General features: G+C 41.6%; 1 protein-coding gene across 1 annotated transcript; it reads right to left on the bottom strand.

The window, feature by feature from the left end:
• Positions 1-11,484: 11,484 nt before the first annotated feature.
• Positions 11,485-12,414, bottom strand: LOC101541018 (olfactory receptor 7A10-like). The gene has a single exon (XM_004615075.1). The coding sequence runs from the start codon at positions 12,412-12,414 to the stop codon at positions 11,485-11,487; it is 930 nt and encodes a 309-aa protein (XP_004615132.1).
• Between the last annotated feature and the right edge of the window lie 2,663 nt (positions 12,415-15,077).

Genomic DNA, 15,077 nt, shown 5'->3' with positions numbered 1-15,077 from the left:
GGCTTGGAATTCTTGTTTTATTGATATTTTGTTTTGTACTCTGTCTGGCATTAACTCTTATCCTGAGAAGGTTAAGGACCCTTTTTGTGTCCTCTAAACGCTTACAATTGGAACTAAGAGATCTGGCCACTAATAAATAAAAAAGGGGGAGATGTGAGGGAACTACAGAAAGTGGGGCTTCTTTCTGTCCTTTCTGTGACCCCCTGTGCCTACGTGCCTGCTGGCAGGGAATCTGGAAAGCTTCCCGCGTACATTGACCCATGGAATCCGGGAGGAGTCCTTGGAGGAGATGTCACCAGCGTATATCTGAAGGAGGAATTCTTCAGACGTACGGGGCATCTTGTAGTGTGTTAGAAGGAGGAATTCTTCTGACTGCTGTGAGAACAGACAAGAGACAAAACAGACCCTCCTCTGTAATCTCTCGTGCCTTCCCCTCCTAAGCACAACCGCATACCACGTAAATTTGTGACTAACCTTCTCGGGCTAAGGTAACAGTGCCTACGTGACTAGCTATGTATATAAACCCCCTGCTGAAAGAATAAACTTGCCTTCAGCCCTCAGCCACCAAGCTGTGTGTCTGCTGTTGGTCCCTCAGAACTCCTGTCTCGGCTGCATTCTTAGGGGCTGGACCCCGACAGGTGACCATTTGATCAGACCGTAGAAGTAGAACTACTTTTAAATTTTTTTCTTAGAACTTCCATTTTTCAATTACTTGCTCTAATTCTCAGCTTCTCTTTCTTCTAGCCAACTGATTTTCCTTATTTTCCATGTCTACATTTATTTATAACCATGGATACTAAGTCTTATTGAAAAATGGAATTTTCTAATAACACAAAACAATTGTTTTAGAATCATTGTTCTCATTTATTTAAGGTCAAATAATGCTTATGAAGACAACTGAATATTGTTCTAATCAGCCTCCCTCTTTTTAATACATAAATGTGCATATCCTAGTATCCTATCCCAAGTACCAGAAAGGAAACTGAATGAGATACTTTTAAAAAATATAGATGTCCTTAGAAAGATTGCACTCATCTATGGTATATAGAATAACAGAGTGGGAGACTAACACCCAAGAACTGTAGAAATAAGTACCAGGAGGTTGACTCCATGGCTTCGAGGCTGGCCTCACGTTCCGGGGAAAGGTCAACTCAGAGAAGCGATCACCAACTACATTGCAGTCGAAGGCCATGTGGGGGAAGGGAGTTGCGGGCTGAATGAGGGCTAGAGACTGAGCACAGCGGCCACTCAACACCTTTGTTGCAAACCACAACAGCTAATTAGAGAGAGAAAGCAGAAGGGAATGCCTTGCCACAGTGGCAGGGTGGGGTGGGGGGGAGATGGGATTGGGGAGGGTGGGAGGGACACTGGGTTTACGGGTGGTGGAGAATGGGCACTGGTGAAGGGATGGGTTCCCAAACTTTGTATGAGGGAAGTGTGAGCACAGAAGTGTATAAATCTGTAACTGTACCCTCACGGTGATTCTCTAATTAAAAATAAATAAATTAAAAAAAAAAAAAAAACAAAAAACATACTTAGGCATTAACCCAAAAATATTCTAATGGAAAAATAAAAAAGTATTAAAAAACAAACAAAAAAAAATATAGATGTCTGGAATAAAAGGAAATATTTGAGTAATTACAAATGATGTCTCAAGAACAAATTACTATTTTGTAATTTGTTATTTTTGAAATTTTGAAATTTTCTACCAACACTACTGAGGCAAGTCAAGTGAAATTAAGAGCAAGTGGTTGAATAAAAGCGTATTATTCTTAAAGTCCACTCATGGCAAGGACTGTTGTAGCTTTGTACTCAATGTGAATCTTTACATAGTGTTTCACATAGTCATTCGTGATGCTATGCTTGTCACTGTGCTTTTCTTTTCTGAGCTGTAATATGTTCACACTGTCCATGAATTATTTTTGTATTTTATATAAAGTGTAAATCAACGTAATTTACTTCAATTTACTTGTCCTGTGTCTCCCAAATCATTTCAAATATAGAAATATGTACTGTAATTATGTAGTGGGAAACGGCTGCCATTGCCCTGGGTCTCACACCAATCTATGAAATGGTTGATTTCTTTTCTCAAGACATAAAATAATCTTGTCAGAGGGTCAGAAACATGAAGAATAAAAACGAATGAATAAAACACGTGTAATTTGTGGAATTAACCAAGAGAAGCAAACTATTAAAATACAACAGTACCAATAACAATCACTTCTCAGAATTTTGGATGAGATGATATCGAGTAACTATTTTTATTATTTCAATATTTAACCTATCTTGTTTTAGGGGATAATTTATTAAGCTTTGGTATTGATATTTTGGTAAGAGGTTGTCAGGATAGGTGCCAGTATTGTAGACTATGTTCATAGACCTGATACCACACACAGTTCCTTAAGGAATCCGGTCACTCAAGAAGAAATGCCAAGAAGATACTGGGGTAATATTCTAATTTATGTTGGTAATAGACAGGGAATTTTCAGTGGATTTATAAGAAAGTAATCTAAATTTGGAATGACATAAAGAGTGAAACATAATAATCAGAAAGGTAACATGATCTTTATTGTGATGCTAAATTTTTATCTCTTAAAAATTTCTTTTCAGTTTTTTTTTGGGGGTGGGGAGGTCACACCCAGCGATGCACAGGGGTCACTCCTGGCTCTTCACTCAGGAATTACTCCCAGCAGTGCTCTGCTAACCATATTGGATGCTGGGAATCGAACCTGGGTTGGCCGCCTGAAGGCAAACACCCTACCCGCTGTGCTATCACTACAGCTGCTCTTTTCAGTTCTTTAAGTTTTTTTTCTTTTATTATACAGCATGATTCACCAAGTTGTTCATAATACAGTTGTTTCAGGAATCAATGTTCTGACACCAATCCCACCACCAGTGTGACCATCCTTCCACGGATATCCCCAGCTTCCCATCCACCACCCAAGCCTGGCCCCGTAGCAGGCACAAGCAAATTTACTTCTTATTGCTTGTTACAAAACAAAGGCAAATGGAATTATAAAAAATAGATCAATAAAAGTCAATCTGCGATATTGTTATATCTCACAATGATGCTACTTAACTCATTGATGATTTACTGGGGTGGCTGATGATAACTGAGATATCTGTGTTATTGTTTTCACTCATGGAGCTTGGGGGCACTTTTATACAACTTTCCCATCAGATTTTCTGTGGTCCTTAGGTCTGACAGTGCTATGAAATTTAAAGGTGGGCTACAGCGATAGAACAGCATGTAGGGTATTTGCCTTGCATGTGACCAACCTGAGTTCAATTCCTAGGCATCCCCTGTGGTCTCCCAAGCACTGCCAGGAGTAATTCCTGAGTCCAGAGCCAGGAATAACCCCTGAGAATCTCTGGGTGTAACCCCAAAAGCAAAATAAAAGAAAGAAAGAAAGAAAGAAAGAAAGAAAGAAAGAAAGAAAGAAAGAAAGAAAGAAAGAAAGAGAGAGAACGAGAGAGAGAGAAAGAGAGAAAAAGAGAGAGAAAGAAAGAGAAAGAAAGAAAATTGAAGGTATCTTTGAACTATGGAGCTGGAACAATTTGATAGCTTGGTGGCTTGCTGAGGTTTGGTTGTGGAGCGAGGTCATCTGTATGCTGGGGGTTGTTGGAGTGGCTGTGGGCTTCTGTACCTCCAGGCAGAAAGGGGGATCTACCTAATCCCATTCAGAGAAGGCCCCAGATTTTTCAGCCTGGGCCAGTATACCTGGGAATAAATCTCTCTTAGTGCCATAAAAATCACCTTAGTTAGAACCTCATTTTCACTTATGCATGGATAAAGATACTATATAAGATAATGGGAAGATTGTCTAACTATCAGTAAAAGCTTGTTAACCAAATCTGGGTTTCCTACTTGAAAAACCTTTGTCCAAGGAAAGGAAAACCAAGGAAGGATTGACTGACATAAGTCAGTTCTCAAAGAAATTCCGACACATTTGCAAACATATGAGATCACCATGACTACTGTAGATGGGCTCCACATCACTGCTAAAAGCAAAAGAATATGAGCTCTTACATTTCCACATGTCAGAGCGAGATCGCTTTTATTGGATTAATGGTAAATTGTGGATGGGACTGGGTGATTAAACTCATCTATTTGGGGGGCCAAAGTGGTGTTGTTGCTTTGCACTCTGCAAAAAACCAAAACAAACCAAAACAGAAACAAACAAACAAACACCCATCTATTCTCTTCCTCTTCTGGTTTGCATTGCTGGATGCTTATATCCTTCAAGAACACTTCTTCCATCTTCCTCCATTGTAGGATGACATTACTTTGCCCTTTCCCTCCTTGCCACAAGTAGCTTGTCCCGGTTTTACCCAGAGTTTAGGCTTACCCCAGTCACACCCATCAAGGTGTTCCCGAATCTCTCCCATCCCTTTGTTTAGCTATAATCACTTCTCCATGTTCTCTTCCCCAAAAGAGTTAATCCTCGGCTTTCCCTTAATCCAACTCTGCTAATTTGCAAGGTCAGACCTTCCTAGGATACTGAATTTATATTATATAAGTTAATATTGCCTTTCTCCTCTTCTTGTGCCTTTTGAATAATTTACTTTAAAGCTATGTCTGTTTTGTATAGACACAAGAAGACAATATTATGTTTTTATAACTTGGGAATTAATTGGCCTCGAATATTCCCTCCCGGGCCTCTGCTTTCTCCACTTAAACCTCAGTTGCCCTCAGTTCCTAGCACCCCAAAGTAGGGTCCCCGACGTGGGACAGGAAGGATCCAGGGCAAGCGGTGAGTTATGTGCTACCCTGGCATCGAGATGGGCCGGGCCAAAGTGCCTAATTCTTAACTATAAGTTAAGAGCTTGATCATAGACAAATGCTGTCATGATCCAATAGTAATTATGAGACTGGGACCCTGCCAGGGATAGGAAAGACTGATCTGGCCTGAGCACTGTAGTCTGAGATTGAGATGGCCCCAGGAGAGCAATTCTATAAGCTTTAATGCATCTCTTATTGTGTCCATACAAAATAATTAATATTATGAATTCTTATATGTTTGCTGGCTGAGGAGAAGAGAAACACATTCATGGGACTCCGCCCTTGGGTGGATCCTCCTGCTGAAAGAGAATTAAGTCCTAGGAGAAGCATCCCCTAAGGGAAAGGAACCTTACCCTATTGATGGTGACCACACCTACGTGTATGCCCCAGCCCCCTGATGCTGTGGAGATTTAACTAGGCTGTGAAAGTGGGTTGGGGAGCCAGATCCACGAGCCAGATCCACGGGGAGAGATCCAGGAGAGCGGGAGAGAAGCGGAGGGAGAGAATGAAATAAACGGATCGAGCAACCAGTTTGGCCTTCTTCCTTCTTCCTTCCGTCGCCTGCCCTCGACTGACAGCACACACAGCGGTTCCCGGGCACCGGACGCGGGCGGTGAGACAGAGCCGCCCGGAGAGCCCGCGAGTGCTCAGCCCCCTCGGCGTTCTTTAGTTTTTTTACACTCCATGAAGAATTTTCTTTCTTTTTTAATTTTGAATTTTTTAATTAGTCACCGTGAGATACACAGTTACAAAACTGTTAATGATTAATGATCAGGTTTCAGTCATTCATTGTTCCAACACCCATCCCTCCACCAATGTACATTTCCAACTTCCTTTATGGCAGGAACTTCTCTCTCTCTCTCTCTCTCTCTCTCTCTCTCTCTCTCTCTCTCTCTCTCTCTCTCTCTCTCTCCTTTTGTGCACTATGGTTTGCAATACAGGTACTAAGAGGTCATCCTTTTTGTTCAGCACATTCCGTAATTTTATCAGGAAGGCACAGCTGGGATAGCTTTTTAAAACTGGGTGGTGGCTGTGGGGTGCGGATGTGACTGCTGGGAACAGGTACAAGGAGCCCAGCCCAACCTGAGAAAGTCTGGAGATTTCAGTCACATAACCTGCACAACTGAAATTTCAACAGATTAATACCTTGGTGAGGTACGTCCCAAGAGGGTGGAGTCCGGCCGGGGCATGGTGGCAATGAGTCAGTGGTTGTGCAGCCGGTGCCACATGGGTGGCAGTGGAGGCTATTTAGTCTTATTGTGGCTCCTGGGTCAGAGTGGGTGCCTGATCAAAAAGGCATTTAGCTAAAATAAACCAGTGAGTGGGCTGGGAGCCTTAAAGTCAGTTCTCTCCTTTCCTGGGAAGGAGAATGCGGTTTTGTGAAGTTAAAGCTCAAGGCATCTGACCAGCTCAGTGCTCTGAAGTGATAAAGGTGAGTTCCTTAATTCTAGAAGTGGAGAAAACTTTCAACTCAGAGGAAGATGAGGGCTAATTGATGTGGGCATGTGGGTGGCCAGCTGTTCATGGAGAAGGAATTAAACACAAATAAAAACAAACACTAAACTTGATTCCTTGAGTAGTCATATCTTGGAATAAGAAAATAATCATGAAAAATGATTTTGTCCAGTGGTGTTTTCCACAAGGAATCACATGCTTAGACATGGGAGAAACATGACGCAAGAGTGCCTAATGAGCAGGTGGGGGGAGCTGTAAATGGCTTCATATCTCCTGTGTCTCAGCTCACAAGCTCGCTTGGGCTCGAGAGGACAATTTGGTTCCTTGTTTGTTTTCATTCTGAATTCAGGCTGGAGGAAAAGACTGAATTGCTTCCTGCTGTTTTTATTCCAGGGGAAGGACCTCCAGTCTTCATTCTCCGTCATTCGATGAAGAATTCAAACCTTTCTATGGAGACCTCCCTCTCTGAGTTCAATAACTGACCTTGACCTGGTCAGAGTCACTAAAAGTGGAAGTCATGACCACTGACCTGCAGTCTCTTTAGAACCAGTCTAAGAGTCCAGAGGCAGGACACTGCAGGGTCAGATAATCTGATTATTAAGAGAATGTATTAGTATTCAGTGGCTTAAAAACATTTCAGTGGGACAGTATTAAATACAATCTGGTAATCTTTTCTACTCTTAATGATGATACTGCTATTATAGCAATGCTAGGAAATTGTGTTGAGAGTCTCAAAATTCACACATGGTCCCAAGCAGAGGGATAATGTCAACTAGGGTGCACCAAGAAACTTCCAGAAACATTTCTATGTAGTACAGAAGAGGTAGCTCATTGGTGGTCAGAGATGTTCTGAACTTCCCCTCATGCATTGATCTGACCACATCACTGGGAATATCTAATCCAGAAAGTAAGATGTGGTAAACTAAACTTAAAGAAAATCATTAACCATAATATTCTATAGTTGTCTTCAGGTTTTCCCTAACCTTGTGGCACTTTGATTTTGCTCACACAAGTGCAACTCCAATTCCATCAGGACACAGCTTAACTCCCCGATGCATGGATTTTAAAGCAACTTTTTATTTCCTTATTTTAAAAATATCTCCAGGGGGCTGGAGCAATAGCACAGCGGGTAGGGCATTTGCCTTGCACTCGGCCGACCCGGGTTCGATTCCCAGCATCCCATATGGTCCCCTGAGCACTGCCAGGGGTGATTCCTGAGTGCAGAGCCAGGAGTAACCCCTGTGCATTGCCAGGTGTGACCCAAAAAGTAAAAAAAAAAATAAATAAAAAAAATAAAAATATCTCCAGTGTTGGACTGTGGAGAAAGCTTGAGGGGGTGGAGCACATGCCCGATCCTCAAGTTTTTACTTGATTCTAATATATTTGGTGCATTGATATTTAATGTTCTATTTTAATAATTTCTATGTTATTTGTGAAATATCCTCCTCTATCTTTATGAAGTGCCTGGAGTTTACTTTCTTTGTTGCTTATGTTTTTGAAATGCTTTAAGTTTTTTTTTTATGCCTCCCTTTGTATGGATTCTCCCCAAAGGATTCACTTCCAATATTTATAGGTTCTAATCCCCCAAAATGAATAAATCTTGTGTAAGCAGCCAAATTTGCATTTTGTTTTATTTATTTTTTCTTTTTGGGTCACACCCGGCAATGCTCAGGGGTTACCTCTTGGCTTTGCACTCAGGAATTTTTTCCTGGCGGTGCTCGGGGACCATATGGGATGCTGAGAATCAAAGCCTGGATGGCCATGTGCAAGGCAAATGCCCTACCCGCTGTGCAATCACTCCAGCCCCCAAATTTGCATTTTGAGTGGTTGCTTTTGTTTTACCCATTGAGCTTCACTATGAATTTTGGTTTGAAGTTTTCCAAATGAAGCAGTCACAAGTCTCTAAGTTGGTCATGCCCACCTACTGTGCCCAGAGATATTCTACTTTTTATGTATTGGCTAGAGGTGTTTAGGGGATTTCCAGTTTCGGCCAAGGGCAGTCTCAGGGAATTCCTTGGGGGGAAACAGAAATTTAGGCCTTCTGCTTGTTTTGTTGAAATGCAGCCTGTCACGGCACATATGAGGTTCTTTCTCAGCCTCACTCTGTCCTCTACATTTAGAGTCCAAAAGGGTCCTTACTCTGCTGAATGTCTCCTGAGGGGTCCAGCCTTTTAGTCTGTGCTGGTTGAGTCAGTCCTGGGCTTCAGGCTGATGGCAGAGCAGGATAATTAATTTTTAGATCGCATCTTGGTTTCCTGGTTTCCTGGAATTCATTGCCAAGCCTCCCCACTCACACACCCCCCTGTCCATGTTAGTAGTACGGTCACTGTCACTGTCACTGTCATCCTGTTGCTCATTGATTTGTTCGAGTGGGCAACAGTAATGTCTCTCTTTGAGAGACTTATTGTTACTGTTTTTGGCATATCCAATACGCCACGGGTAGCTTGCCAGGCTCTGCCGTGCGGGCGGGATACTCTCGGTAGCTTGCTGGGCTCTCTGAGAGGGGTGGAGGAATCGAACACGGGTCAGCCATGTGAAAGGCGAACGCCCAACCGCTGTGCTATTGCTCCATCCCGTCCGTAGGGTAGCTCTAATTATTTTTTTAATTTGCGAGAAGCCTCATATTGTTTCACATAATGAAGGAAACATAGTCTCCCACTAACACATTCTCCCACCCCCCAGCACTATCTTATGAGGGGCGCCGGCGCGACTTCAGATGCCTGAAGGAACGTCAGAGCCACTTGCTGAGAGATAAACTCTTCTCTCATCTCGAAGCCTTCTGGAAAGAAGTGTCAGAGAAATGTCAGTGAACCCAGGCCCATGGGCAGGGCTGGGGTGGGAAATCCAGAGGTGCCCAGTGGGAAGGGCAGAGCTACATCACCTTGCTGCTCCAGGAAGGGAGCAGTCCCCCCTCTGCCACCCCGACTGGGGCTCCCCAGGGACAGGCCCTGCTAGACTTTTTAAAATTAATTATTTTAAAATTAATTTTATTTTTATAAAGTTGTTCACAATAATCTATTATATTCGATATTCCAACACCAATCCCACCACTATTACACTGTCCCACCCTTATTCAAATTTTTCTACTCAGGCCTGCCCTAAAGGCAGATCCTAAATAATTTATTTTGCATTGCTTGTTGGGCTGGAGCGATAGCACAATGGGTAGGGCGTTTGCCTTGCACGTGGCCGACCTGGGTTCAGTTCCTCCCTCCCCCCCTCTCGGAGAGCCCGGCAAGCTACCGAGATCATCTCGCCTGCACGGCAGAGCCTGGCAAGCTACCCGTAGTGTATTGGATATGCCAGAAACAGTAACAACAAGTCTTGAAATGGAGAGGTTACTGGTGCCCGCTCGAGCAAATCAATGAGCAACGGGATGACAGTGATACAGTGATATTGTTGTTGAGTGGGGGGATATTGGGGTCCCAGAGAAGCACCCCAACAGTTCTTAGGGGCACTTATAAAAACCTAACACATGGCAGGAAAGTACTTTTCTGCCAGAGGCACATCTCTAGCCCCTATCTTCAGTGATGATAATATTAATTCTCACAGGCCTGAGTCGGCATCTAGCAGGGATATTGATCTGTATCTTCTCTAAGCTCAGGACTGCTTCAGCCAGCCCAGACTAGAAGACTGGACCCCTCGTGAGACATTTAGCAGAGTAAAGACCCCTCGATGACTCTAAATGTAGAGCACAGTATAAGTAGTGATGTTTAGCCTGTTGACATTTACCTGCTGATGTTTGCACATCTTCATCAAGTGTCTAATTCAGATCTATTTCCAATTTGAATGATTGTGGTTCTTTATTAATGCATAGGATTTCCTTACACATTTTGGGTATTGTCCCCTTGCCAGAAATTGGTTTAAAAATATTTTCTTGGGGACAGAGTGATAAGACAACAGGTAGGGCATTTGCCTTGCACGCGGGTGATCCAAGTTCAATCCCTGGCATCCCATATGGTCCCCTGAGCACTGCCAGGAGTAATTTCTGAGTGCAGAGCCAGGAGTAACCCCTGAACATCACTGCACTAGGTGTGAGCCAAAATGCAAATAAAAACCCCTTATTTTTCTTCCGAGGACAGGAGAAGCAGTACAGTGGGAACAACAGAGTGCCTTGCATGCAGTTGACCTGGGTTCAGACCCAGCACCCATGTGGTCCCTTGAGGAGTGATACCTTTGTTGATCCCTGAGTGCAAAGCCAGGAATAAGCCCTGAGTATTTCTGGAGTGGTCACCCACCCCAAAATTCTTTCTACTCCTTTGGATTCTTATTCACTTTGTAGATTCACTTACTTTAAAAAATGTTTTTATTTTTTCCATAATTTACTTTTACTTTTGTTGCTTTTGTTTTTGTTTAATGTATGAATAATCAGGTGCATTACATTGATCAATGATGTCAAGAGTTTTCACTATTGTCCAGTGTGCTATTATTATTTTATCCATCAATGTCTTTGCAGAGTTATGTATAATCAATTTTCACTCTCTTGATTCTTTCTTGATTTTCCCTTAATACTTCTTAGTATTTATTTTTACACTTTTGTAAATTAGCAATTATAGTCATTTTTCATAAAGTTCAATATTTGTGCATGTAAATAGATTTTATGTATTTATTTTGTATCCTGCACAAACTTTACTGATTTTATTTACTATTCTTAAAAGACTTCTTGGCAGAATATTCAATATACATACATAAATAATGAGATTATCTTCAAATATAATGGTAGCAAAAGTTACATTCACCAAATAAGAATCAGTATAAATTATCAAGATAAACAATTAGTTTTATAGAAATTAGTATTAAAATTTAATTGGTAACTTTTGTAAGATACAGTTTATAAAATTTTATAATTAACTGGTAGGACAGTGTAACATTTTTCTATGGAATAGTAAATGTTATTATTTTTTGTAACACTTGTCATGGTCTCTGTCCTTAAACAATTCTCAAGCATTATAAGTAGTTGGTATCAAATAGAATTTTTCAAAAATTTTAGATTCCCCACTCTGGAAAATTTGAAAGAACATTAAAATGCAGGAAAAGTCTTCATACCACTGAAAACATAAATCTTAATAAAGAAAATCATATAAATTTATTTATAAATTTAAATCATTAAATTTATAGGGTAATTGAAAGTTTGGAAAGTTTGGAAACATTTATGAAGAAAGTACTGTACTACCCTGAAAAAAATAAATGGGAAATTTTAACCATCGTTCTACAATTAAGGAATCATCACGTATGGGACAATCGGTCTTTCATTGTTTCTTCCCAAAGAGAATTTTTAGTGCCTGCTTGATATCTTTGTTCCTGAGGCTGTAGATGAAGGGGTTCAGCATGGGGGTGACCACTGTGTACATCACCGAGGCAACTATACTTGAAGGTGAGCTGTGGGTACCCGCGGAGCTCAGGTACACACCCAGGGCTGTACAGTAAAATAAGGAGACCACGGAGAGGTGAGACACACAGGTGGAAAATGCTTTATGCTTCCCCTGAGCTGATGCCATTCCTTGTACAGTAGCAACTATTTTAGAGTAGCTATAAAAGATACCAGCCAGGGTACTACCACCCAGAATCACCACTTCAAAATACATCACCAGATTATTCAGAAAAGTGTCAGAACAGGCACCTTGGACCATCTGATTGAGCTCACAGAAAAAGTGGGGGATTTCCACGTTTCTACAGAAGGAGAGGCGAAATACCATTAAAGTTTCTAACAAGGAATGCAGAGCACCCGTGACCCAGCACCCCAAAACCAGCAGCCCACAAAATCGAGAGTTCATGATGACTGTGTAGTGTAGAGGTTGGCAGATGGCCACAAAGCGGTCATAGGCCATGACAGTCAGAAGAAAGTCATCTAATGCTATAAAGATCATGAAAAAATACATCTGGGTGAGGCAGCCCGAGTAGGTGATGGCCTTGCTGTGCGTCTGGATGTTCACCAGCATCTTGGGGATGGTGGTGGAGGTGAAGCAGATGTCCACGAAGGACAGGTTGGACAGGAAGAAGTACATGGGCGTGTGGAGGTGAGGGTCTGAGCTGACGGCCAGGATGATGAGCAGGTTCCCCAGCACGGTGATCAGGTACATGGACAGGAAGAGCCCGAATATAAGAGACTGTGGCTCATGTGCATTTGAAAATCCTACAAGAAGAAATTCGGTGATTTCTGTAAAGTTCTCAGGCTCCATGTGGTTGAAGGCACTATAGGAAATGAGAACATATTCATGCTTTGGTTTTGTATGTGGTCTGGTCCATAGGCTTTGATGAGGCAGGAAATGGTAATGTTAACTACAGACAGTTTAATAAAATAATACTATCTCAGTTTAATTAATTAATTAATTAATATTATTATTTTTCCTTTTTTGGGTCACACTCAGTGATGCACAGGGGTTACTCCTGAAGCCCCATGTCTTTGGGAAAATGATCTGAGTGGAAACATGCTTGAGAAACTTGTCAGGGCCGTGGATTTAAGATATTAATAACACCTATCTTAAAAATTGCCAAGGAGAAACAAGTAACTGAAAAATTCATCTACTATCTCAAATGGTGAGAAATTCTTGTATGATAGGAAGCAGCTTAGAGGCCAGAGAGATAGTGCAGGAGTAAGAAGCGTGCCTTGTACACGGCCAATATAGGTTTGCTCCCCGGCACCCTCATATAGTTCCTCAGGCACTGTCAGGAGTGATCCCTGAGCACAGAGCCAGGAGTGAACCCTGAGTACAGCCAGGTGTGGCCCAAATCCCCACAAAAAGAAAGAAACTAAAAAGAGACAATAGAGAGAAGGTATCATTTTTCTAGAGTTTAGATGAGACTAGTCAAAAGGGCATTTCATCAGAGATCACAAGTAATAGGGCAGAATCAGAGATTTACCTGGAAGTATCTGAGTCTGAATACAGGTTGGCCAGCGGAAAATGCTCTGAACTTATTCCCAGGAAGTTGAGTCTGCAGAGAAAGCAGGGTGGGAGAGGAAGAGGTTAACTCAGAGAACTTGGTGTGAGGAGGGGATCGCAGTTGATGCTATTGCCTCTCCTGCTGCTTTAAGATACTAAGTTTGTCACCCGACCCCACCCCCAACTATGCACATTTAAAATTTTACTACAAAGACATCTCCTGAATTGAGTTATAACTCACCCAAACACCATCTCCTTATCAATTTCTAGTCTCAGTAATGTTCCACTCACTTGGAATAGATAAATTCCAGTTCTCTGAAATAGGAATGTTCTCACACAGTAAGGAAGTGTGTACACGTGCACCAAGATTCCAAATCTGTATGCATGAGCACCCACAAACACACACATCGCAAACACACACCAACATAGAACTTTTCTGTTCCCACTTAACATTCATTAGGAAAGAAGTGAATGAAGTTGCTCCTCTAAACACTGTCATTCCACTAAGGGTTCAAATGATGCCCCAAACCTTAACTCTTTAATTCAATAGTCTCCCATGGACAAATAAACCATGCACGTATAGTCTTTTCTGCTCTGTATTATCTGATCCTCAAACATACAGAAATTATGTCTCAGTAGTTCCAGGCATGTAATAGATGACAAGATTATATTTCCATTTGGGGTGAGCAATATTGATTATTGAATAAAAAAGCAGCTATGATCAACCATGCAGCTGGGAGATTTTTGAAAGTGATAATGGAAAACCTCAGTGGGGACAACATATTTTACAGGAACATTTAGAAAACTTTATGTAAAAATTTTACTTGTGTAATTCAGTATTAAGTAAGGCAGAAAACTTGGGTGTAAAAACAGAACTAGTTAAATGAAATATGAAATTTGGTTAAGGACAAAATATTCCAGGAAAAAATTAAGCAATGACCTGTGAAACTCCTTAAAAGGTTGATAGCTATACTGACATATCATTAAAATAGTGAAGATGCATATGGCTTCTGGACAAATTAAATAAATTTTTGTAAAGAACAAGATAATTAGTAGGATTAATTTTTTTTTAATTGAATCACCATGTGGAAAGTTACAAAGGTTTCAGGCTTAAGTCTCAGTTATACAATGGTTGAACACCCATCCCTTCACCAGTGCACATATTCCACCACCAAGAACCCCAGTATACCTCCCATCCCACCCCCATCCCCCCGCCTGTGTAGCTGATAATTTTCACTTTACTTTCTCTTTACCTTGATTGCATTCAATGTTTCAACAAAATACTCACTATTATTGTTTGGAGTTTCACCCCCAAAATCAGACCTGCTGAAAAGGAAGCATTTGATAATTTGTTTTCCACTGCTGAAAATGAAGAGATATGAGGTCGCGCAACCGCTATTGCGGTTTTGGATTTCTGTATTTTAGTAACTAAGTCCAGGGAAATTTCTGCCAGAAATTGAATCACTGCAAGTTCATAGCTCTCTTTAGTGGTTCTTATAAGATGGCGGTCGCCATGCTGCGACCCCCCTCCCTACCCCTGCCCTGAAAGGAAAAGCCGAGAGAGAAAAACCTTTCCCCTCCTGAGGCAGCATGGGGCTGTGGCTTAGTTCACAGTCTAGAGACATTTCTGCAAGAAGCTGCTGGTGCCAAAAGTAGATAGGTGGCCTCTGGGATCATGGTCATCCAGCAATGGAGAGGCCACATACGTGTGGCCGCTAGGGTCACATCTCGGCAGAGAGCAGCGCCGGTAATGCCCTGTCCCAAGGATGAATAATTATTAATCCTATTAATATGCCCTTCAAACACTGATAGATGGTCCCGCTGGTCTGGGATCCACTTAAAGCAATAAACAAAGCAGAAATCTAAAATTTTTAGTTTCACGGACAACTATGGCTAGATATTATTTTCGAACAATCTTTTCTCTAAATCTTTATCATTGATATGGAGTCATAGTCAAACAT

The sequence above is a fragment of the Sorex araneus genome, chromosome 2 (genome assembly GCF_027595985.1).
Source record: "Sorex araneus isolate mSorAra2 chromosome 2, mSorAra2.pri, whole genome shotgun sequence".
In the NCBI taxonomy this organism is placed as follows: Eukaryota; Metazoa; Chordata; class Mammalia; order Eulipotyphla; family Soricidae; genus Sorex; species Sorex araneus.
The sequence above is the reverse complement of the archived record's forward strand: the minus strand, read 5'-3'. Positions and strand labels throughout refer to the sequence as shown.